We start from the raw sequence: 23,334 nt of genomic DNA, 5'->3' as shown, positions 1-23,334 counted from the left end.
CATATGGTATGCTTGCCTTTATAGGATGGGGTATAGAGTATAAAAGCTGGAGTCTGATGATGCAGCTGTATAGAACGCTGGTTAGGCCACATTTGGAGTACTGCGTCCAGTTCTGGTCACCGCACTACCAGAAGGACGTGGAGGCGTTAGAGAGAGTGCAGAGAAAGTTTACCAGGATGTTGCCTGGTATGGAGGGTCTTAGCTATGAGGAGAGATTGGGTAGACTGGGGTTGTTCTCCTTGGAAAGACGGAGAATGAGGGGAGATCTAATAGAGGTGTACAAGATTATGAAGGGTATAGATAGGGTGAACAGTGGGAAGCTTTATCCCAGGTCGGAGGTGACGATCACGAGAGGTCACGGGCTCAAGGTGAGAGGGGCGAAGTATAACTCAGATATCAGAGGGACATTTTTTACACAGAGGGTGGTGGGGGCCTGGAATGCGCTGCCAAGTAGGGTGGTGGAGGCAGGCACGCTGACATCGTTTAAGACTTACCTGGATAGTTACATGAGCAGCCTGGGAATGGAGGGATACAAACGATTGGTCTAGTTGGACCAAGGAGCGGCACAGGCTTGGAGGGCCGAAGGGCCTGTTTCCTGTGCTGTACTGTTCTTTGTTCTTTTATCTGTCTAAACATGCAGAAATGCAATGAAAAGTAACACAATTAAGATTCAGATCACAATGTCCAAGATATTTGGCCAGGCAACCTTCTATTACATACTTAATGATTAAATAGGAATAATGCAAAATACATCCCAAAAACTAAACTACTCTCTGTACCTCAGTTACTTGATGTGGAGATGCCGGCCTTGGACTGGGGTAAACACAGTAAGAAGTTTAACAACACCAGGTTAAAGTCCAACAGGTTTATTTGGTAGCAAAAGCCACACAAGCTTTCGGAGCTGCAAGCCCCTTCTTCAGGTAAGAAGGGGCTTGCAGCTCCGAAAGCTTGTGTGGCTTTTGCTACCAAATAAACCTGTTGGACTTTAACCTGGTGTTGTTAAACTTCTTCCTCAGTTACTTTGCAGCTCTTTATGTTTTAAGAAGCCAATGTGAAGCGTTACAGCCCATAATATATCTGAAGCTAAAACAGGTATAAAAGGAGATGAAGTAAGTTTCTAGAAGTTCATGGATTGTAGAAGAGTTTTATGAAAATGAGAAATTCCACAGTTTTAGGATCTGGCGAGTAAGTTGAGTATTAGATCATTTTCCAAACTGTCAAATTTGATCAGCAAAATAAAAAAAAAATCAAAGGCAGTTATCTCACACAACTTACACTTTCATTCATTGGTAACAGTTAAAAGAAAAAGCTTATCAAGAAACAAAGACCATTAAACAGTAAAAAACATCAAACACAAGAATCAGCATTTTCATCGGACCTGAAGCTTAGTTACTAATTATTTTCCCTTTATTACCACCTAAAGGATGAAATCCTTGGTTAATTTTAGCAACATGTACAAATACAAGCAGTACTTTACTGCTTTTTTTGCCAGATATACTTGTTCACTACAGTTAATGAATAGTCAAATAATTCCCAACAGCTTCAAGCATTTCGCAAATGCTTCTTCCGCTTTTGATTTTTGCACCTTCTCTCCTGAACGCCTTGATTCTTGGGAGTTATTTTGTCCTCTGGTACTCAACCAAGTACTTCTCCTTGTGTTAGCTAAGCAAGATATTTAACCATAGGAGTCATGACAAGTTCAATAATATAATATTCCACCAATGCCCATATAGGCACTTTCCAGCAGGTGCTGAAGGCTTGGCATGTGGTTTCAGCACCACACAGAATGGATGGAAAGAAACTCACCTATATTTCTCATCATTGATGCGGTGACAAATTAAACAAGATTTCTCGGCCTACAATACCTAACAAAGTTCATGTAGACAATGATTAATTTATTACACAGTTAAAAAACGATTGACTATCATACAAAATGGAGGTGGAAATTACTGAAGAAGCTCCTCCCAGCTGATTGGCTTTGAGAACACTTCCCTCTCAAGCCAAAGGTCATAGTTCATTTGGAATTCCTCTGGCAACACCAGCTGCTGTCCCAGGACACTCTGCAAACAGTTATCCACTGGAGCAAAATCTGGATTGTTTGGATTTTTATCATATCTGCGACTATTAAACCGTTCAATGTTGGCTCTCAATGCACATTCCTCGGCCTGAAAATCCCATGGACGGGCATCAAGATCTAAAAAAAAATTACATTTTTAAAAATTAGAAAACTGACTTTGAAACATGTGCTTCAATGAATTTAAGAAGGAATTCGATTCAGTCTAGCGGGGGAAATTTTGGGTGAAAATGTTTGACATGAGAAAACCACCATATTTAATCAGCTGGCCAGCCCAAGTTTAATCATAAGCAACACTTTATGGTTTGAATTGTTGGCACCCTCTCAGAGTGGCTGACAGTTAACAAGGGAGTTGAATAGGGTATGTCCACTCTGCTTTGGCACCTCCAACAAGGGCTGGGGGCGGGGGGGGGCGGCGGTGCAGACTGTTCCAAACAGCCAGGCCCCAGGGCTAGGGGGCCAAGCCTTGGTGCTTTAACACTGAGTTCTCGTCAAGTAAATCACAAAGATGGGATCTTGCTCATCAATGCCACAGGAGCGAGTGTGGGTGGTGTACCATTGGTTAGGGGTGGGGTGGGAGGGGGGAAAGAGGTGTCAGTCTGGGACTTTACAGTAGCTACCCAGAAGGTAGAAGAGGTTTTAATTCTTCTAACCTTTTCTTGGCAACTATTGGTGTAACCCTGGCAAAACCATCCTAAGTTTGCGATTTAGATTGTAATTTTTTTTGACAGTTCACAGCGTAGGGCAATTACCCAGTGGAAGTCTGCACTTCTGGGCAATTGCCATGCAAACCCTTACCTGGAAACCTTGAAGGAGGATTCCCCAGAGCATCCTTGGGGTACCCCCCCCCACAATTGATGCTGGGGTGCTCGGATGTTACAGCCCCTTGTGTTGGAATTGAAGGTTCCTGTTGATGTGAAGTGTTAACTAAACCAATAGGTGAACCTGGCTGCTCGTCCCTATGAGCCTCATAGTGCAAAGTCAGCTTGTGATATGACTGAGGACAGCTTGCAACCAACTTATCCTCAAAATAAGCTGGTGAAATCATAATTATTGCTGTTTAAAACAACAATTTGTATTTATACAACGTTTATTTAGACCTTTAACACAATAAAACGTCCCAGATGTAAGAAGGGAATTCCAGTGCTTAAGCAACTGAAGAAAGACCAATGCCGATTGGCTTTGAGAACACTTCCTTTTCAAGCCAAAGGTCATAGTTCATTTGGAATTCCTGTGGCCACGCCAGGTGTTTTCCCAGAACACTCTGCAAACAGTTACCCACTGGAGCAAAATCTGGATTGATTGGGATTTTTGTCATGTTCGCGACAATCAATCTGTTCAATGTTGGCTCTCAATGCACATTGACATAAGTGGGTGCAGGCACAGTAGAAGTCAGAGCTGGAGTAGCTGAGTGGAGGTTCCAGAGATTGGGGCGAGGCCACTGAAGAACTTCAACACAAGGGTAAGAATTTTAAAAATGATATCATGTCGCTTGCTGATTGCCCAATTGTGTGAATTAATTTGAGGAACCAGCGTTTCAATTCTAATTTATTATAATCTTGCTGGAAATCCAGTCCCTTTTCACAGAAAAAGGAATTCAGTAAAAAATAATTTAGCACACAGAACAAGTCAGCTCCCATGTATAGAAATGCTGTAGGTGTGTTCCTGGAGTACCAGAGGTGTAAAAGATTTTGACAAGTTTGGATATGATAGACAAGACAAAACAGCATACAGCAGAAAAACTAGGGGACACAGATGGAAGGTTTTGGGCAAACGATAGAGGGAGAAAGTGAGGAAGATTTTTTTATGCAGCAAGCGGTGTCCATGAGGGCGGTGGAAGCAGAGACAATTGGATGGGCAATCAAATGAAATAAACTTACAGGGAGTAGAGACAGAGTGGGTGAATGGGACTAATTGAATTGCTTCAAGGAGAGCCAACCTGGATTCGATACCGAATGGTTTAGTTTTTAACATTAATGGTAATGACTCAATTTCATAGAAACATAGGAGGAAGACATTTCATAGAACATAAACAGGAGCAGGAGGAGGCCATTCGGCCCTTCGAGCCTGCTCCGCCATTCATCACGATCATAGCTGATCGTCCAACTCAATTGCCTAATTCTGCTTTCTCCCCATAACCTTTGATTCCATTCGCCCCAAGTGCTATATCCAGCTGCCTCTTGAATACGTTCAATGTTTTGGCATCAACTACTTCCTGTGGTAATGAATTCCACAGGTTCACCACTCTTTGGGTGAAGAAATGTCTCCTCACCTAAATGGTCTACCCTGAATCCTCAGACTGTGACCCCTGATTCTGGACTCCCCCACCATCGGGAACATCCTCCCTGCATCTACACTGTCTAGTCCTGTTAGAATTTTATAAGTCTCTATGAGATCCCCCATTTCCTTTGGTCAATATTCTTAATGAAATCATACTTAGAGCTTTAGAAGAAATATTAACCAAAGAAAGTCCTCAGAAATGTTTTCACATGCTGTTACACTGAACAATCTTAATGTATAGAAGTTATTTAAAGCAGTATGGATTGAGATACAATGCACTGTTTCTGGAGATACTCGTTACACAACAGACCTTGTACCTTATATTTTGCAGTTTTTATTTATTTTTTAAAAATAACATTAAGCAGCATCAAGCAACTGATTCAAATTCCAGCTGCACTTTCTGCAGAAGTTAAGCTTTGCCTCCAGTATTTTGGTCTCCTGCTTGAATATCCGTCGGCATCTATTTCTGACATCTGCTCTTGTATCTTAGGTTTGGTGCCTTGGGATTGGTCATCCGTTATACGTCCTATGAATTGCAACGGCTCGAGAAAGCAGCTCACCACCAACTTCTCAAGGGCAATTAGGGATGGGCAATGAATGCTGACCAAGCCAGCAAAATCCATTTCCCTTGAATGAATTTTAAAAAACTTGATCTTTCTTTCCACTGACCTCAATGGAATTCACTTCTCAATTTTCTGACTGGATTTTTTAATCTGTAAGATTGGTGTTAGTCTAATCCTCACTGCCTCTGCTATTGAAGCTACATATTTCAAGGAGTAAACACATGCAGAGGGATTTGGCTCATTGATGGCAACAATCAGAATGGAAGGAAAATCCTCTCACAACCGCTGACTGACTTGTGACACAGAGGCAGGACCATGTTGACTAAATTTTACCTGCAATATTGTGTGGGGGCTCAAGAGTTGCTGGAGTTTGAGTGCAGGCCTGTTTGCAGCTCACAGGGTGACTATGAATCTGGAGTCTGAATGTCTCTGAGTCAATGTGCAGCAGCAGCAGTGATTCTCCTGTACAGCTCCCATTGGAAAATAAATACAGACTATACAACTTGCTGCCCAAAACATTCTCATAAACAGATATCAGGGTCTTTGGAGCTCGAGGTTCCTGCAATCTAAAACACAATCCATATCCCCAAACACAATGCTGCGATTGCCAACTGAATATTAATTCCTTGGCTGTGATGGCCTGAGGATGTGAAATGTACTATAGTGTTTGTTTACCAAGCTGGCATCTTAACATGGAATTTGGAATGGAATAGAATGCCTACAGTGCAGAGGGAGGCCATTCAGTCCATCAGGCTTGCTCCGACAACAATCCCACCCAGGCCCTATCCCCCCATAACCCTACGTATTTACCATGCTAATCCCTCTGACACTAAGGGTCAATTTAGCATGGCCAATCCACCGAACCTGCACATCTTTGGACTGCGAGAGGAAATCGGAGCACCCGGAGGAAACCCATGCAGATATGGGGAGAACGTGCAAATTCCACACAGACAGTCACCCAAGGCCAGAATTGAACCCGGGTCCCTGGCACTGTGAGGGCAGCAGTGCTAACCACTGTGCCACCGTGCCGCCCGCACGGCACAGAAGCAGGCCATTTGGTCTACCTCATCTAGGTTGGGTGCTTATGTTTTACTCAAACACTCTCCCACCCTTCTTGATCGCTTAATCAATGTAATCTTCAGCTTCTTTCTTCAAAGAACAAAGAAAAGTACAGCACAGGAACAGGCCCTTCGGCCCTCCAAGCCCATGCAGATTATGATGCCCTAACTAAACTAAAAAAAACCTTTTGCCTTTACTCGGACCTTACCCAGATCCCTCTGTTAATGTTCCCTCACCATATGTTTATCAAGTTCCCTAAAAGTATCTGTGCTAGAATCATAGAATGGTTACAACACAGAAGCAGGCCATTCAGCACTTTGTCTTTGTGTCAGTTCTCTGCAACGGCAACACAGCTAATCCCAACCCAAACCTTTTCCCTGTAGCCCAGTATCTTTCCTCTTTCGATAATTATCCAGTTCCACAACTGAATTCCATCACACATCCAGGCAGTGCATTCCAGATCCAAGCCAATGGCAGCATAAAAAACATTTTCCTCATGACACCTCTTGTTCTTTTGTTAATCACTTTAAGGTTCTCAACCTCCTGCCGATGGGTACAGTTTCTCCGGTTTTACTCTGGCCAGACCCTTCACGATTTTGAGCACGTCTAACTAAGCTCCTCTCACTCATCTCCAAGGAGAACAGGCCCAGCTTTGTCAATTGTCCAAGAGTGGGGCCGAATAAAGACCAAAGGGGCAATCTGTGCTTGGAGCGAGGCCTTAAATGAATATTTTCCATCTATATTCACTAAGGAGAAAGACATTGCAGCTGGAGATTTCAGTTGGGATGGTGAGGTTCTAGAGCACTTTAAGTTTAATAGAGGGGTCTGGGTGTGCAAGTTCACAGTTCCCTAAAATTGGCAACACAAGGTGATTAAGAAGGCATATGGCATGCTTGCCTTCATCGGCCGTGGCATTGAGTACAAGAGTTGGCAGACCATACTGCAGCTATATAAAACCTTGGTTAGGCCGCATTTGGAGTATTGCGTGCAGCTCTGGTCATCACACTACCAGAAGGACAAAGAATAAAGAAAAGTATAGCACAGGAACCGGCCCTTTGGCCCTCCAAGCCTGCGCCAATCATGATGCCTGCCTAAACTAAAACCATATGCACTTACGGAATCCGTATCCTTCCATTCCCGTCCTATTCATGTATTCATCTAGTTGCCCCTTAAATGACGCTATCGTACCTGCTCCCACCACCTCCCCAGGCAGCGCGTTCCAGACATTCACCACCCTCTGTGTAAAAAAAACTTGCCTCGCACAACTCCTCTAAACTTTTCCCCACTTACATTAAACCTATGTCCCCTAGTACTTGACTTTTCTACCCTAGGAGAGAGCATCTGACTACCAATCTGTCCATGCCACTCAATCTTGTAGACCTCTGTCAGGTCACCCCTCAACCTCCGTTGTTCCAGTGAGAACAAACTGACTTAATCCAACCTCTCCTCATAGCTAATACCCTCCAGACCAGGCAACATCCTGGCAAACCTCTTCTGTACCCTCTCTAAAGCATCCACATCCTTCTGGATGAGGCCTAAGGTTCTGTACAGCTGCAGCATTACCCGCCTATTTTTATACTCAAAATGCCCCGACTGATGAAGGCAAGCAGACCTAGGAGGTGGTGGGAGCAGGCACATTAGCAACATTTAAAAGGCATCTGGACGGGTACATGAATAGGGAGGGAATAGAGGGATACGAACCGAGTAAGGGCAGAAGGTTTTTTAAAATTTTAGTTAGGGCATCATGATCGTCACGGGCTTGGAGGGCCGATGGACCTCTTCCTGTGCTGGACTTTTCTTTGTTCAAGGGGGAGATGCTTTATGAGCCTGATGAGAGGTATCCGAGGCTGCTATGGAAGGCAATGCAGGAGATTTCAAGGGCCCTCACGGAGGTATTTAAATCTTCGCTGGCCACAGGTGAAGCGCCAGGTGACAGGCGAATAGCTAACATGGTACCTTTATATAGAAGGGCAGCAGTGATAGGCAGGTAATGACAGGCCAGTTAGTCTAACGTCAGTGGTAGGGAAGTTTTTGAAAAAAATTCTGAGGGACAGGATTAATCAATATTTGGAAAGGCAAGAATTAATCATGAATAGTCAGCACGGATTTATTGGTGGGAGATTCTGTCTAACTAATTTAATTGAATTTTTTGAAATGGTAACTAAATACCTTGATGAGGACAGCGCAGTTGATGTGGTTTACATGGACTTCAGTAAGGCCTTTGACAATGTCCTACATGGAAGGCTGATCTAAAAGATTCAAGCCCATGGGGTTCAAGGCAAGTTAGCAAAGTAGATCCAAAATTGAATTGTTAATAAGATCCAAGGGTGATGCTGGAGGATTGTTTTTTGTGATTGGAAGCCTATGACCAGCGGTGTACCACAGGGATTGATGGTGGGACCCTTGCTGTTTGTTATTTACATATGCAACGTGAATGTGAATGTAGAAGATATAATTAATAAATTTGCAGATGACACGAAAATTGGTGGCATTATTGATAGTGAGGAAGATTACCTTAGGTTACAGACTGATAGTGATCAGCTGGTGAGTTGGGCAGAGCAATGGCAGATGGAATTTAATCCTAATAAGTGTGAGGTGATGCATTTCGGAGGTCTAATAAGGGCAAGATGTACACAATGAATGATGGGTATCGAGGGAATATTGAGGAACAAAGGAACCTTGATGTACAAGTCCATAAAACTCTGAAGGTGGCAGCACAGGGAGATAGGGTGATGAAGGCAGCATACGGAATGCTTGCCCTCATTAGCTGGGGCATAGAATATAGAAGCAGGGAGGTCTTGGTACAACTTTATAAAACATGGGTTAGGCCACAATTGGAATATTGTGTACAATTCTGGTCTATTGGAAGATCGTAATTGCACTGGAAAGGGTGCAGAGAAGATTCACCAGGATGTAGCCTTGGATGGAAAGTTTCAGCTATGAGAAGAGACTCGATAGGCTGGGTTTGTTTTCCCTGGAGCAGAGAAGGCTGAGGATGGATCTGACAGAGGTATACAAAATTATGAGAGGCATAGATAGGATAGATTGTAAGAATCTGTTCCCGATGGCAGAGGTGTCCAAATGTTTTCCACTCCATCTGACGAAGGAGCAGCGCTCCGAAAGCTAATGGTATTTGCTACCAAATAAACCTGTTGGACTTTAACCTGGTGTTGTTAAAAGTCTTACTGAGGTGTCCAAGACCAGAGGGCATGGGTTTAAGGTGAGTAAGTGGTTTAGAAGGGGTCCGAGGAAAACTTTCTTAACCAGAGGGTGGTGGAAATATGGAACACGTTGCCTGAGAGGGTGTTAGAGGCAAGAACTCTCACAACATTTAAGAAGCATCTGAATAAGCACATAAATCTTCAAGGCACAGCAGGCTATAGACTAAGTGCTGGTAAATCCGGCCAAGGGCGGCACAGTAGTTAGCACTGCTGCTTTACAGCTCCAGGGACCTGGGTTTGAATCCCGGCTCGGGTCACTGTCTGTGTGGAGTTTGCACATTCTCCCCGTGTCTGCGTGGGTTTCGTCCGGCTGCTCCGGTTCCCTCCCACAGTCCAAAGATGTGTGGGCTAGGTTGATTGGCTATTCTAAATTGCCCCTTAGTGTCCCGGGATGCATAGATTAGAGGGATTAGTGGGTAAATATGTAGGGATATGGGGATAGGGCCTGGGTGGGATTGTGGTTGGTGCAGACTCGATGGGCCGAATGGCCTCTTTCTGCACTGTAGGATTCTATGAAATGGGATTCATATAGATTGGTTTTTGATGGTTGGCATAGGCATGTTGGGTCGAAGGATATGACTCTATGACTCTAATCTGGCCTCATAACTGAAGTCTCATTCTCGCAATCATTCTTGTATATCTTTTCTGCCTATTTTCTAAAGCTTTCACATCCTTCCTGTTGAAGCTGCACCAGAGTTCTATGAAGGTTCATAACTTGCTTGCTTTTGTACTCTGTGCCCCTATTTCTAAAAAGCCAGGAAACAGTATAATTTATTAATTGCTTTCTCAACCTTCCATCCACCTTCAATGATTTATAGAAATATACACCCAGGACCCACTGCTCCTGCATTCCCTTTACAATTGTGCCAAGAAAACGGCTTGGGATTTGTGAGTATGGTAATTGGAGTAAGAGGCAGGGTGACTGTGAGAATCTAAAGTAACAATAAGAAGTGGTTGATATGGGAATGAACCTAGAGGGGCTTCAAACAGATGTTTGCATAAGGCAATAACAGGAGTTGATTTGAATGGGTTATTTTGGATCAAAGAAGAGTATATACAGACGATGAAACGCTGTACACATGTAAATTTAGGATTTAAAAGAAAAGTAAACTCACCCTCAGAGCCAAAGTAAATAACTGAATTAATTAATTCTGGGAGAGAACATTTCTAAAGAGACTGAGTAAGACAATGAAGAGAACAAAGGGAAAGTACATATAGAAGGAGATACTGAAATCTACACGAGGAGGTAGCGGTTTGGATCTCATAGCAGTCAACAGGGATAGCTGGTCGGGTGGCACGGTGGTTAGCGCTGCTGCCTCACAGTGCCAGGGACCCAGGTTCAATTCCAGCCTCGGCTGACTGTCTGTGTGGGGTTTGCACATTCTCCCCATGTCTGTGTGGGTTTCCTCTGGGTGCTCTGGTTTCCTCCCACAGTCCAAAGATGTGCAGGGCTATGGTAAATTACCACTTAGTGTCAAGGGGATTAGGAGAGTAAATATGTGGGGATGGGATCTGGGTGTGATTGTCGTCGGTGCAGGCTTGATGGGCCAAATGGCCTCCTTTTGCACTGTCATGATTCTATAACTCCCAGTAAGCAATGTGAACAAAGCCAGACCTGAAGAACCAGTTGTTTCCAACCTCAGAGGACACCCAAGAAAAGCAAAGGCACATTGTGGTTAAAGAAAACCCCAAGATTCTATAGATATTAAATCTATAAATAATTGCTGAACAGAAAAGGGGGAAGGCTGGCTCTGAGGGCGGTTAAGATCTTTTGGGGTGGTTTGAAAATACTTTTACAGTGTGAAGCTTCTTTTTGTGCTTTAATGTAATTCTATGCTATTTTGCTTTTTTCTTTAGTTCTTAATAAACGCTTACTTTACCATAAAATAATCACAAGTAGTCAGGAGCATAATTTCCAATTTCAGAACATAGTATACAAATTGCAAATAAAAGTTTGGGCAGCTATTTCAAGTCTCCCTTTTGGGGTTTGGGACAGCTCAGCATTTCCACCAGCTGCCCCACAACAATCATATCCTTTATTTTGTCACTGCTGCTTGTTCTTCTAAACAAAATGTATCAATTCACACTTCCCCATATTAAATTCCATCTGCTCCGTATCAGCCCATTCCACCAGCCTATCTGTATACATTGAACTCTATGGATACACTATACTATCCTCCTCACAGTTCACAATGCTTCCAAGTCTTGTACCATCTTCAAGTTTTGAAATTGTGCCTTATACACCCATGATGTGGAGATGCCAGTGTTGGACTGGAGTGGGCACAGTAAGAAGTCTCACAACACCAGGTTAAAGTCCAACAGGTTTATTTGGTATCATGAGCTTTAGCAGCACTGCTCCTTCATCAGGTGAATGAACACTTATACACCCAGGTCTAGGTTGTTAATATTAATCAACCAGTGGTCCCTCTATAAACCATCCTCCATAAGAAGTAAAGTTTTCAAATAGGCTTCAATTAAATAATTAAACTGTTGCATAATGAAATTCTAGCTTGCTGAAGACACACGATCCAAAATTCCATATGATTCAAAATAAAATGCTTATTGCCTCCCGGCACTAAGACTTTTCGCTTGCCACCACATTTTCTTAGAGCTCGTGCACCTCAAAATTTACCACTACCCCACTGGTTCTCTCACCATCTTTATTTAATGTCCTGGCAGAAATGCTGCACCATCAAGAAGAGTGCTGAGGTTCTAATAAGAGCATTTGAAATGAAAGGACTCAGGCGGATATAATGTGCACCATAGACGGCCAAGTAAGCAACTGAGTGGGAACTTGTTTGAGGCACTGATATCAAGGAAGCTCATATATTTTGGACATGTGATGTGAACAGGAGTGGAGTGTTTGGTAAAAGAGGTAATGTAAGGCAAAACACTTGGAAAACATACATGGGGAAGACCCAAGATGGCATGAATGGATATCAGAACATAAAGTGGCCTCTTTGAGGGACAGGCAGCGATGGCAGCAGAGACCAGAAATCAATGGAGAAAGATTGTTCATAGTGTGGCCAATCCACAGAATGATTAAAGACAAGGCAAACAAAGATTTAAAATTATTGTTTAAAACAGATTTCAGAAGGTAGAAGTTTCTTGCTTTGTCAATAATATAGCTTTCAATATGAAGGCAGCTGTTTGACCTCAATGTTTCAAAATACAAATTCCAATGATTTCCCATTCAGCTCACATTTCTAAAAGCAAATTCCACTTGAACATGTGCCCAAATTTAAAGTTCCATCTTAAAGAAAACAACATTGATAATGCACTAGGTCACCACATGGATTACACATTTAAGCGTACCTGGGCTGGAGTCATCATCTGCCCCTATCCCTCCCTTTGCGCACCTTTACTCCAGTCCATGTGAAAGTACACTTCACCAAATGGACTGCAGCAGTTTAAATGGCGATTTTTCAATATCTTCTCAAGAAAAAAATGGAGGCTGGGCAATAATGTCATCCTGGTTAGTGATGGCCATTTTCCCCAAAATGAATAATTGAGTGAAATGCATAAATTAAAGATGCGACAAATAATTATGATGGGCAGTTATGATGAAGTACTTCACTGAAGAAGGGTCATTTTTACATATGGTGTAAAACAGAACTTAGCTGTGTTCTGTAGTTCAGGTACACTATGGATTTCCTGTTCTCCCCCCCCCCCCGCCCCCACCAAAGCACAGGGAAGTCTTAATGCCACAGCCAATATTTATCGCTTAACTAATATCCCTAAAACAGATCCATCTGTTATTTGTGAGATCGCAAGTATATACATTGGCTACTGCATTTACTTGCATAACAAGTGACCGCAATTCAGAGTAACTCATTGCATGTGAAGTACTTTGGGAGATGCAGCACTGTATCATTTTAAGTTTCTTTCTTCTCAATCACTTTAAAGAATCCTTTGTTTTAAAACTTTCCCAACAGTTTAATATTGTCTTTCCAGTATGGAGGTGATCTATGGGGCAAAGATGACATGAGCTAATGGGATAATAATTAATCAAAACATCAGTCTTTTGATTTCTGCAGGGAAAGAATTAATAAGAACATTTTGAATTCTTAAATATTAGGCACATACCATTCCCATAAGCCCAATCGTCATTCAATCGGTGGCGCACCTTTTGGTAGATTGCAGACATTGTCTTCATGTTGCTCTTTCGCCATTGGCGACCCAGATACTTGGTCTGCACCTTCAGCAACTTCAGAACATACAATTGCATCATGGCTTGTTTCACCTTGAGTGCTCGTTTCAGAATTGGAGCTGATTTAAATACTACCAGCATCTATATAATGAAGACATAAGCTGAAACTCACTGAAGGCAATGAATGGCAATGTGTTCACTTTTTAAATGCTCCTCCTTACATAGTAATATTTTACACATAACATGACCCAATTTCTCAAATCACAATTTAGTAAGCACTTAAAATTCCAAAATGTGCAGGTACCATCGATTTCTAAAAATAATTTTACATTTTAGGGGTATCCAGGTGACAGTTAGTGTTATAATAAATTAAATGGGTCAAGTTGGATCCTTATATTTAGAAACTGTTGAAAAACCAGTGACATGATTTCCTCTGTCCTTGCCAATTTTCATAATAAGGATCACATTTGGTATTTTGTGATACAAAATACTCAATGTAGCATTATAGAATATAGAGGTTCATCGAGAGAACTTTTAACAAATGGACTGTAAGCAGGCAAAAAGAATTTCAGTCTCCCAGGGCAGTCGTTTTCCTTTTACATCTAGAGTTTCAACCTTCGTTTTGACACTGAAATGGAGCCATTAAAATGTTACAACAAGATAACATGGAAGAATCAGACTGTGCAGCAAATTCATCAGCATCTACGATGAGGGAACTGCTAATTCATATCAGAATTGTATTTCAAGCGTTTAAAGTGCTGTTCTTTCCATCACTACAGTTATTGAATTTTCCTTTTTTTATAAAAGGAGGCCATTGCTTTTATAATCAGAAATAATTATGAAATGTATCTAAATGTACAGCTGACATCCACAAACGCACCATTGTCCTCGAGTGTTTCCATTTGGTCAGTTTATTGAGGATTCGAAGGAGGTTTATACATGAAAAGAGATTCCTCCAGCAGAACTGGTTGTTATCACCTGCTTCCTAGATGCAACAAAACAATTGAATCAATATTGAGAACACTCAGCCAAAGAAATCAAAAAATGTCAAATAGTCAACAGTTAGAGATAAACATTTTTAACAACTTTGGTTCTATAAGATACATTTCTCAAGATAGTCTTTTATTTATACAATTATACCAATGCCCCAATAGTGGTAAATGATAATCTCTGATAATAGAATCATACAGCGCAGAAGAGGTCCTTTGGCCCATCGAGTCTGCACCGCCATATTAGAAACACCTGAACTCCCATCTAATCCCTTCTTGCAGCACTTGGCCCATTGCCCTGAATGTTTGATGTGCCAACTGCTCATCCAGATACTTTTTAAAGGATGTGAGGCAACCCGCCTCTACCACTCCCCAGGCAGCACATTCCAGACCATCACCACCCTCTCGGTAAAAATGTTTTTCCTCATATCATCGATTTCAGGAAGCGTAAAGGAGAACATGCCCCTGTCTACATCAATGGGGGCGAAGTAGAAGGGTCAAGAGCTTCAGGTTTTTAGGTGTCCAGATCATCAACAACCTATCCTGGTCCCCCCATGCCGACAATATAGTTAAGAAAGCCCATCAACGCCTCTACTTTCTCAGAAGACTAAGGATGATTGGCATGTCAGCTACGACTCTCACCAACTTTTACAAATACACCATAGAAAGCATTCTTTCTGGTTGTATCACAGCTTGGTATGGCTCCTGCTCTGCCCAAGACCGCAAGGAACTACAAAAGGTCATGAATGTAGCCCAATCCATCACATGAACCAGCCTCCCATCCATTGACTCTGTCTACACTTCCCACTGCCTCGGCAAAGCAGCCAGCATAATTAAGGACCCCACGCACCCCGGACATTCTCTCTTCCACCTTCTTCCTTCGGGAAAAAGATACCAAAGTCTGAGATCACGTACCAACCGACTCAAGAACAGCTTTTTCCTGGCTGCTGTCAGACTTTTGAATGGACTTATCTTGCATTAAGTTGATCTTTCTCTACACCCTAGCTATGACTGTAACACTACATTCTGCACTCTCTCTTTTCCTTCTCTACGAATGGTATGCTTTGTCTGTGTAGTACGCAAGAAACAATACTTTTCGCTGTATGTTAATACCTGTGACAATAATAAATCAAATCAAATCTCCCCCATAAAATTCTGCCCCTCACCTTGAACCTATGTCCCCTTGTGACTGACTCTTCAACTCAGGGGAACAGCTGCTCCTTATCCACTCTGTCCATGCCTCTCATCATCTTGTACACCTCAAACAGGTCGCCCCTCAGTCTTCTCTGCTCCAACAAAAACAACCTATGTCTATCCAATCTCTCTTCAAACCTTAAATGTTCCATCCCTGGCAGCATCCAGGTGAACCTCCTCTGTACCCCCTCCAGTGTAATCACATTCTTCCGATAATGTGGCGACCAGAACTGCACACGGTACTCTAGCTGTGGCCTCACCAAAGTTCTATACAATTCCAACATGACTTCCCTGCTTTTGTAATCTATGCCTCGATTGATAAAGACAAGTGTCCCATATGCCTTTTTCACCACCCTACTAACATGCCCTTCCGCTTTCAGAGATCTGTGGACAAACACATCAAGGTCCTTTTATTCCACAGATCTTCCTGGTGTCCTACCATTCATTGAATACTTTGTCAAATTACTCCTTCCAAAGTGTATCACCTCACACTTTTCAGGGTTAAATTCCATCTGTCACTTATCCGCTCATTTGACCATTCCGTCTATATCTTCTTGTAGCTCAAGACACTCCGCCTCACCGTTAACCACCCGTCCAATCTTTGTGTCATCTATAAACTTACTAATCCTACCCCCCACATAGTCATCAATGTCATTTATATAAATGACGAATAATAGGGAACCCAACACAGATCCAGTGGTACGCCACTGGACACTGGCTTTGGACTTTAACCTGGTGTTGTTAAACTTCTTCCAGTCACTAAAGCAGCCTTCCGTCATTACCCTCTGTCCCCTACAACTGAGCCAATTTTGAATCCACTTTATCAAATTACTCTGTATCCCATGTGAATTTACCTTCTTTACAAGTCTCCCATGTGGGACCTTGTCAAAGGCTTTGTTGAAATCCATATAAACTACATCAACTGCACCACTTTCATCTACACACCTGGTCACCTCCTCAAAAAATGTAATCAAATTTGTTAGGCATGACCTCCCTCTGACGATGCCAGGCTGACTATCTCTGATCAAGCTTTGCCTCTCCCAAGTGGAGATAGACACTCTCCTTCAGAAGTTTCCCTAATAGTTTCCCTACCACTGACGTGAGACTCACTGGTCTGTCGTCCCCTGCTTTATCTCAACAACCCTAATGATAAAAGATGCTGCTGTATCTGCTTGAAATGCAGAAAAACAATTAACATTAAAGATCAGACACTTCAAAATGTGTTGTATCTGCAAAGGGCACTTTTGAGCTGTGCAAAACTGGGTGAAGGGCTGATGGTTACAGCAATGTCAACAGGAGCAATTTGAACGAATAAATTTGAGTTTTGCAGGACCAAATCTTGATCAATTTACCTCAGTATGGCAATGCTATGTAAACCACTGCTATAAATATCTCAAGGAACCATCAATTTTTTAATTACCACTGAACTAATTACAATTTTATCAGAACTATCCCAAATTCCAAAATTGAATTTTCTCAGATTTGAACGTGTTACAATGTTTTTGTTACAATTTTTAAGATACATAAATTTCATCACTCAACCAACCTAAGACTCAAATGACAATTTTAGCCCTAACTAATCTTGGCCAATAACTCCAGTAGACTGGTGTAATTTGTGTGTGGACTCTACTGTACTATGGATTCAATTTAATGAGCATAACGGCTGCGGAAAGGCACTTCGAGGGGGATCTGCACACTGAGGTAATATGGGCTGAGGTTAGAAATAGGAAAGGAGCGGTCACATTGTTAGGAGTTTACTATAGGCCCCCAAATAGTAATAGAGATGTGGAGGAAGAAATTGCTAAGCAGATTATGGATATGTGTGGGGGTCACAGGGTAGTTGTCATGGGGGACTTTAACTTTCCAAATATTGATTGGAACCTTTGTAGGTCAAATAGTCCGAAAGGGGCAGCTTTTGTGCAGTATGTGCAGGAGGGTTTCCTGACACAACATGTGGATAGGCCGACAAGAGGTGAGGCCACATTGGATTTGGTACTGGGAAATGAACTGGGCCAAGTGTTAGATTTGGTTGTGGGAGAGCACTTTGGAGATAGTGACCACAATTCGGTGTCTTTTGTTATTGCAATGGAGAGGGATAGGGCCGTACGGCAGTGCAAGGTTTAGAATTGGGGGAGAGGTAATTATGATGCGATTAGGCAAGAATTAGGGGGCATAAGTTGGGAACAGAAACTGTCAGGGAAAGGCACTAATGAAAAATGGAACTTTTTCAAGGAACAAATACTGGGTGTCCTTGATAGGTATGTCCCTGTCAGGCAGGGAGGAAATGGCCGAGTGAGGGAACCATGGTTCACGAAAGAGGTGGAATGTCTTGTGAAAAGGAAGAGGGAAGCTTATGTAGGGATGAGGAAACAAGGTTCAGATGGCTCGATTGAGGGTTACAAGTTAGCAAGGAATGAGCTGAAAAAGGGGCTTAGGAGAGCTAGGAGGGGACATGAGAAGTCCTTGGTGGGTCAAATTAAGGAAAACCCCAAGGCTTTTTACTCTTATGTGAGGAATAAAAGAATACCAGGGTGAGGTTAGGGCCGGTCAAGGACAGTAGTGGGAACTTGTGTATGGAGTCAGTAGAGATAGGCGAGGTGATGAATGAATACTTTTCTTCAGTGTTCACCAAGGAGAGGGGCCATGTTTTTGAGGAAGAGAAGGTGTTACAGGCTAATAGGCTGGAGGAAATAGATGTTCGGAGGGAGGATGTCCTGGCAGTTTTGAATAAACTGAAGGTCGATAAGTCCCCTGGGCCTGATGAAATGTATCCTAGGATTCTTTGGGAGGCAAGGGATGAGATTTCAGAGCCTTTGGCTTTGATCTTTGGGTCCTCACTGTCCACGGGGATGGTGCCAGAGGACTGGAGAGTGGCGAATGTTGTTCCTCTGTTTAAGAAAGGGAATAGAAATGACCCTGGTAATTATAGACCGGTTAGTCTTACTTCGGTGGTTGGTAAATTGATGGAAAAGGTCCTTAGGGATGGGATTTACGACCATTTAGAAAGATGTGGATTAATCCGGGATAGTCAGCACGGATTCGTGAAGGGCAAGTCGTGCCTCACAAATTTGATGGAATTCTTTGAGGAGGTAACTAAGTGTGTTGATGAAGGTAGGGCAGTTGATGTCATATACATGGATTTTAGTAAGGCATTTGATAAGGTCCCCCATGGTCGGCTTATGATGCAAGTAAGGAGGTGTGGGATAGAGGGAAAGTTGGCCGATTGCATAGGTAACTGGCTATCTGATCGAAGACAGAGGGTGGTGGTGGATGGAAAATTTTCGGACTGGAGGCAGGTTGCTAGCAGAGTGCCACAGGGATCAGTGCTTGGTCCTCTGCTCTTTGTGATTTTTATTAATGACTTAGAGGAGGGGCTGAAGGGTGGATCAGTAAATTTGCTGATGACACCAAGATTGGTGGAGTAGTAGTGGGTGAGGTGGAGGGCTGTTGTAGGCTGCAAAGAGACATAGATAGGATGCAAAGCTGGGCTGAAAAATGGCAAATGGAGTTTAACCCTGATAAATGTGAGGTGATTCATTTTGGTAGGACTAATTTAAATGCGGATTACAGGGTCAAAGGTAGGGTTCTGAAGACTGTGGAGGAACAGAGAGATCTTGGGGTCCATATCCACAGATCTCTAAAGGTTGCCACTCAAGTGGATAGAGCTGTGAAGAAGGCCTATAGTGTGTTAGCTTTTATTAACAGGGGGTTGGAGTTTAAGAGCCGTGGGGTTATGCTGCAACTGTACAGGACCTTGGTGAGACCACATTTGGAATATTGTGTGCAGTTCTGGTCACCTCACTACAAGAAGGATGTGGAAGCGCTGGAAAGAGTGCAGAGGAGATTTACCAGGATGCTGCCTGGTTTGGAGGGTAGGTCTTATGAGGAAAGGTTGAGGGAGCTAGGGCTGTTCTCTCTGGAGCGGAGGAGGCTGAGGGGAGACTTAATAGAGGTTTATAAAATGATGAAGGGGATAGATAGAGTGAACGTTCAAAGACTATTTCCTCGGGTGGAAGGAGCTATTACAAGGGGGCATAACTATAGGGTTCATGGTGGGAGATATAGGAAGGATATCAGAGGTAGGTTCTTTACGCAGAGAGTGGTTGGGGTGTGGAATGGACTGCCTGCAGTGATAGTGGAGTCAGACACTTTAGGAACATTTAAGCGTTTATTGGATAGGCACATGGAGCACACCAGGATGATAGGGAGTGGGATAGCTTGATCTTGGTTTCAGATAAAGCTCGGCACAACATCGTGGGCCGAAGGGCCTGTTCTGTGCTGTACTGTTCTATGTATAATTCTTTAATACAGCAACCTACCAGACTATCTTCCACAAGGCTTCATAATGGACAGTAAGCAACTGCAGCTACCTTTACAATTACTGCTGATCAGGGATAGTGTCACAGCTGTAGAGGTGGTGTATGCTGTGGAGGGATTGTCCAGAGTCTCTGTGGGTGGAAGTTCGGAGTGGGAAGGGGTCGATCACTTTGCTGGGAGTTTTCTATAGGCCGCCCAATAGTAACAGGGAGGTGGAGGAGCAGATGTGGAAACAGATCCTGGAGAGATGCACCAATAGCAGAGTTGTTGTGATGGGAGACTTTAATTTCCCAAACATAGATTGGAATATCCCGAGGGCAAGGGGATTGGATGGGGAGGAGTTCGTTAGGTGTGTTCAGGAGGGTTTCCTAACACAGCATGTGGACAAGCCTACAAGAGGAGAGGCTGAACTTGATCTCATACTGACCAATGAACCTGGACAGGTGTCAGATCTCTCAGTGGGAGAGCATCTTGGGGATAGCGATCATAACTCTAACTCCTTTATGCTTGCATTGGAGAGATAGGATCAGACAAGCTAGGAAAGCGTTTATATGGAGTAAGGGGAAATATGAAGACATAAGGCAGCAAATTAGAGGAGTAAATTGGAAGGAGGTATTCTCGGGGAAATCTACTGAAGAGAGGTGGCAGTTTTTCAAGGAATGTCTGTCTAGAGTTCTACAGGACAACGTTCTGAGCAGACAGGGAGGAGTTGGTAGGTTAAAGGAGCCGTGGTGCACGAAAGCTGTGCGGGACCTCGTCGAGAAGTAAAGGAAAGCATACAAAAAGTTCTGAGAGCTTGGCGAAGATAGGGATCTAGATGAGTATACGGCTTGTAGGAAGGGACTAAAGGAGGAAATTAGGAGAGCCAGAAGGGGTCACGAGAAGGCCTTGGCAGGTAGGATTAAGGAAAACCCTAAGGCGTTCTATAAATATGTGAAGAGTAAAAGGATGAGACGTGAAGGAATAGGGCCTATAAAAGGTGAAGGCGGGAAAGTCTGTACGGAACCAGTAGAAATGGCAGAGGTGCTTAATGAGTATTTTGCCTCGGTTTTCACAGAGGAGAAGGACCTGGGTGGATGTACTGCGGGCGTGCGGTGGACTGAAAAGATTGAGACTTTAAGAAAGAGGTTGTGCTGGAATCTTTGAATGGCATCAAGATAGATAAGTCGCCGGGTCCGGATGGGATGTGCCGCAGATTCCTGTGGGAGGCGAGGGAAGAGATTGCAGCGCCTCTGGCGATGATCTTTGTGTCATCGATGGAGACGGGAGAGGTGCCAGAGGATTGCGGATGTGGTTCCTATTTCAAGAAGCAGAATAGGGATAGCCCAGGAAATTACCGACCGGTGAGTCTAATCTCAGTGGTTGGTAAGCTGATGGAGAAGATCCTGAGGGACAAGATTTATGAGCATTTAGAGGTTTAGTATGCTCAAGAATACTCAACATGGCTTTGTCAAAGGCAGATCGTGCCTTTCGAGCGTGGTGGAGTTCTTCGAAAATGTGACTAAACACATTGACGAAGGGAAAGCGGTAGATGTGGTCAATATGGATTTTAGCAAGGCGTTCGATAAGGTCCCCCATGCAAGGCTTCTAGAAAAAGTGAGAGGGCATGGGATCCAAGGGGCTGCTGCCCTGTGGATCCAGAACTGGCTTGCCCAAAGGAGGCAGAGAGTGGGTACAGATGGGTCTTTTTCTAAATGGAGGTCGATCACCAGTGGTGTGCCCCAGGGATCTGTTCTGGGGCCCTTGCTGTTTGTCATTTTCATAAATGACCTGGATGAGGAAGTGGAGGGATGGGTTGGTAAGTTTGCCGATGACACGAAGGTTGGTGGGGTTGTGGATAGTCTGGAGGGATGTCAGAAGTTACAGAGGGACATAGATAGGATGCAAGACTGGGTGGAGAAGTGGCAGATGGACTTCAACCCATATCAATGTGTAGTGGTCCATTTTGGCAGGTCAAATGGGATGAAGGAGTACAATATAAAAGGAAAGACTCTTAGTACTGTCGAGGATCAGAAGGACCTTGGGATCTGGGTCCATAGGACTCTAAAATCGGCCCTGCAGGTGGAGGAGGTGGTTAAGAAGGCGTATGGTGTGCTGGCCTTTTTCAATCGAGGGATTGAGTTCAGGAGTCCGGGGATAATGATGCAGCTATATAAGACCCTCGTCAGACCCCACTTGGAGTACTGTGCTCAGTTCTGGTCTCCTCATTACAGGAAGGATGTGGAAAAGATTGAAAGGGTGCAGAGGAGATTTACAAGGATGTTGCCTGGATTGAGTGGCATGCCTGATGAGGATAGGCTGAGGGAGCTCGGTCTTTTCTCCTTGGAGAGACGTAGGATGAGAGGAGACGTAATAGAGGTATATAAGATGTTGAGAGGCATAGATCGGGTGGACTCTCAGAGGCTTTTTCCCAGGGTGGAAATGGCTGCTACGAGAAGACACAGGTTTCAGGTGCTGGGGGGTAGGTACAGGAGAAATGTTAAGGGGAAGTTTTTCCACACAGAGGGTGGTGGGCGAGTGGAATCGGCTGCCGTCAGTGGTGGTGGAGGCAAACTCAATAGGGTCTTTTAAGAGACTCCTGGATGAATACATAGAAATCATAGAAACCCTACAGTGCAGAAGGAGGCCATTCGGCCCATCGAGTCTGCACCGACCACAACCCCACCCAGGCCCTACCCCCACATATTTTACCCGCTAATCCACGCATCCCAGGACTCTAAGGGGCAATTTTTTTAACCTGGCCAATCAACCTAACCCGCACATCTTTGGACTGTGGGAGGAAACCGGAGCACCCGGAGGAAACCCACGCAGACACGAGGAGAATGTGCAAACTCCACACAGACAGTGACCCGAGCCGGGAATCGAACCCGGGAACCTGGAGCTGTGAAGCAGCAGTGCTAACCACTGTGCTACCGTGCCGCCCTACATGGGACTTAATAGGAGGGAGGGTTATAGGTAGGCCTAAAAGGTAGGGATATGTTCGGCACAACTTGTGGGGCCGAAGGGCCTGTTTTGTGCTGTAGTTTTTCTATGTTTCTATCTTTCTAAAATAATGCTCAGATGAGGAAGGCCTTTGTGCTCATCTAACTTCTCATTCCCAAACAAAGCACACAAAACAATAGCATGGGATGAGACCTAGGAAGCTGATTCCGAAGGGCTCTTTGTGTTTCATGTGTTATCTGTAATGCCACTTTACAATATTTGGGTGGTACCATTACCTGGTGAACAACCATTCATTCCTCACCTGCAGATCTGTGATGAAGGCATGAATTAATTAATTATTTCATTTTTAATATAATGACATTCTAGAACTTCCTAGCTATCGAAATTAATTCTGGATTGGCTTGTTGAGCCTCAATAAGAGAAGATTTACTAATATTGAAAAATAAGCCAACACTTTTATTTCCACCGTACCTTGAGTTTGCATGCTGTTATTAATACAGATGTGAAACATTTCCATATTTAAGGGTTGGGGAAAATACACCAC

General features: G+C 43.5%; 1 protein-coding gene across 1 annotated transcript in view; it reads right to left on the bottom strand.

Moving 5' to 3' along the window:
* Positions 1 to 1,385: 1,385 nt before the first annotated feature.
* Positions 1,386 to 23,334, bottom strand: part of strip1 (striatin interacting protein 1) — a gene marked incomplete at its 5' end in the record, with an annotated part of 173,283 nt that continues 151,334 nt past the window's right edge. The window contains 3 exons of the mRNA XM_078241923.1: positions 1,386 to 2,194; positions 13,284 to 13,488; positions 14,228 to 14,332. Coding sequence (XP_078098049.1) covers positions 1,947 to 2,194; positions 13,284 to 13,488; positions 14,228 to 14,332 — 558 coding nt within the window. The remainder of the gene's footprint in view (positions 2,195 to 13,283; positions 13,489 to 14,227; positions 14,333 to 23,334) is intronic.

Source organism: Mustelus asterias, chromosome 25, assembly GCF_964213995.1.
Source record: "Mustelus asterias chromosome 25, sMusAst1.hap1.1, whole genome shotgun sequence".
In the NCBI taxonomy this organism is placed as follows: domain Eukaryota; kingdom Metazoa; phylum Chordata; class Chondrichthyes; order Carcharhiniformes; family Triakidae; genus Mustelus; species Mustelus asterias.
The sequence above is the reverse complement of the archived record's forward strand: the minus strand, read 5'-3'. Positions and strand labels throughout refer to the sequence as shown.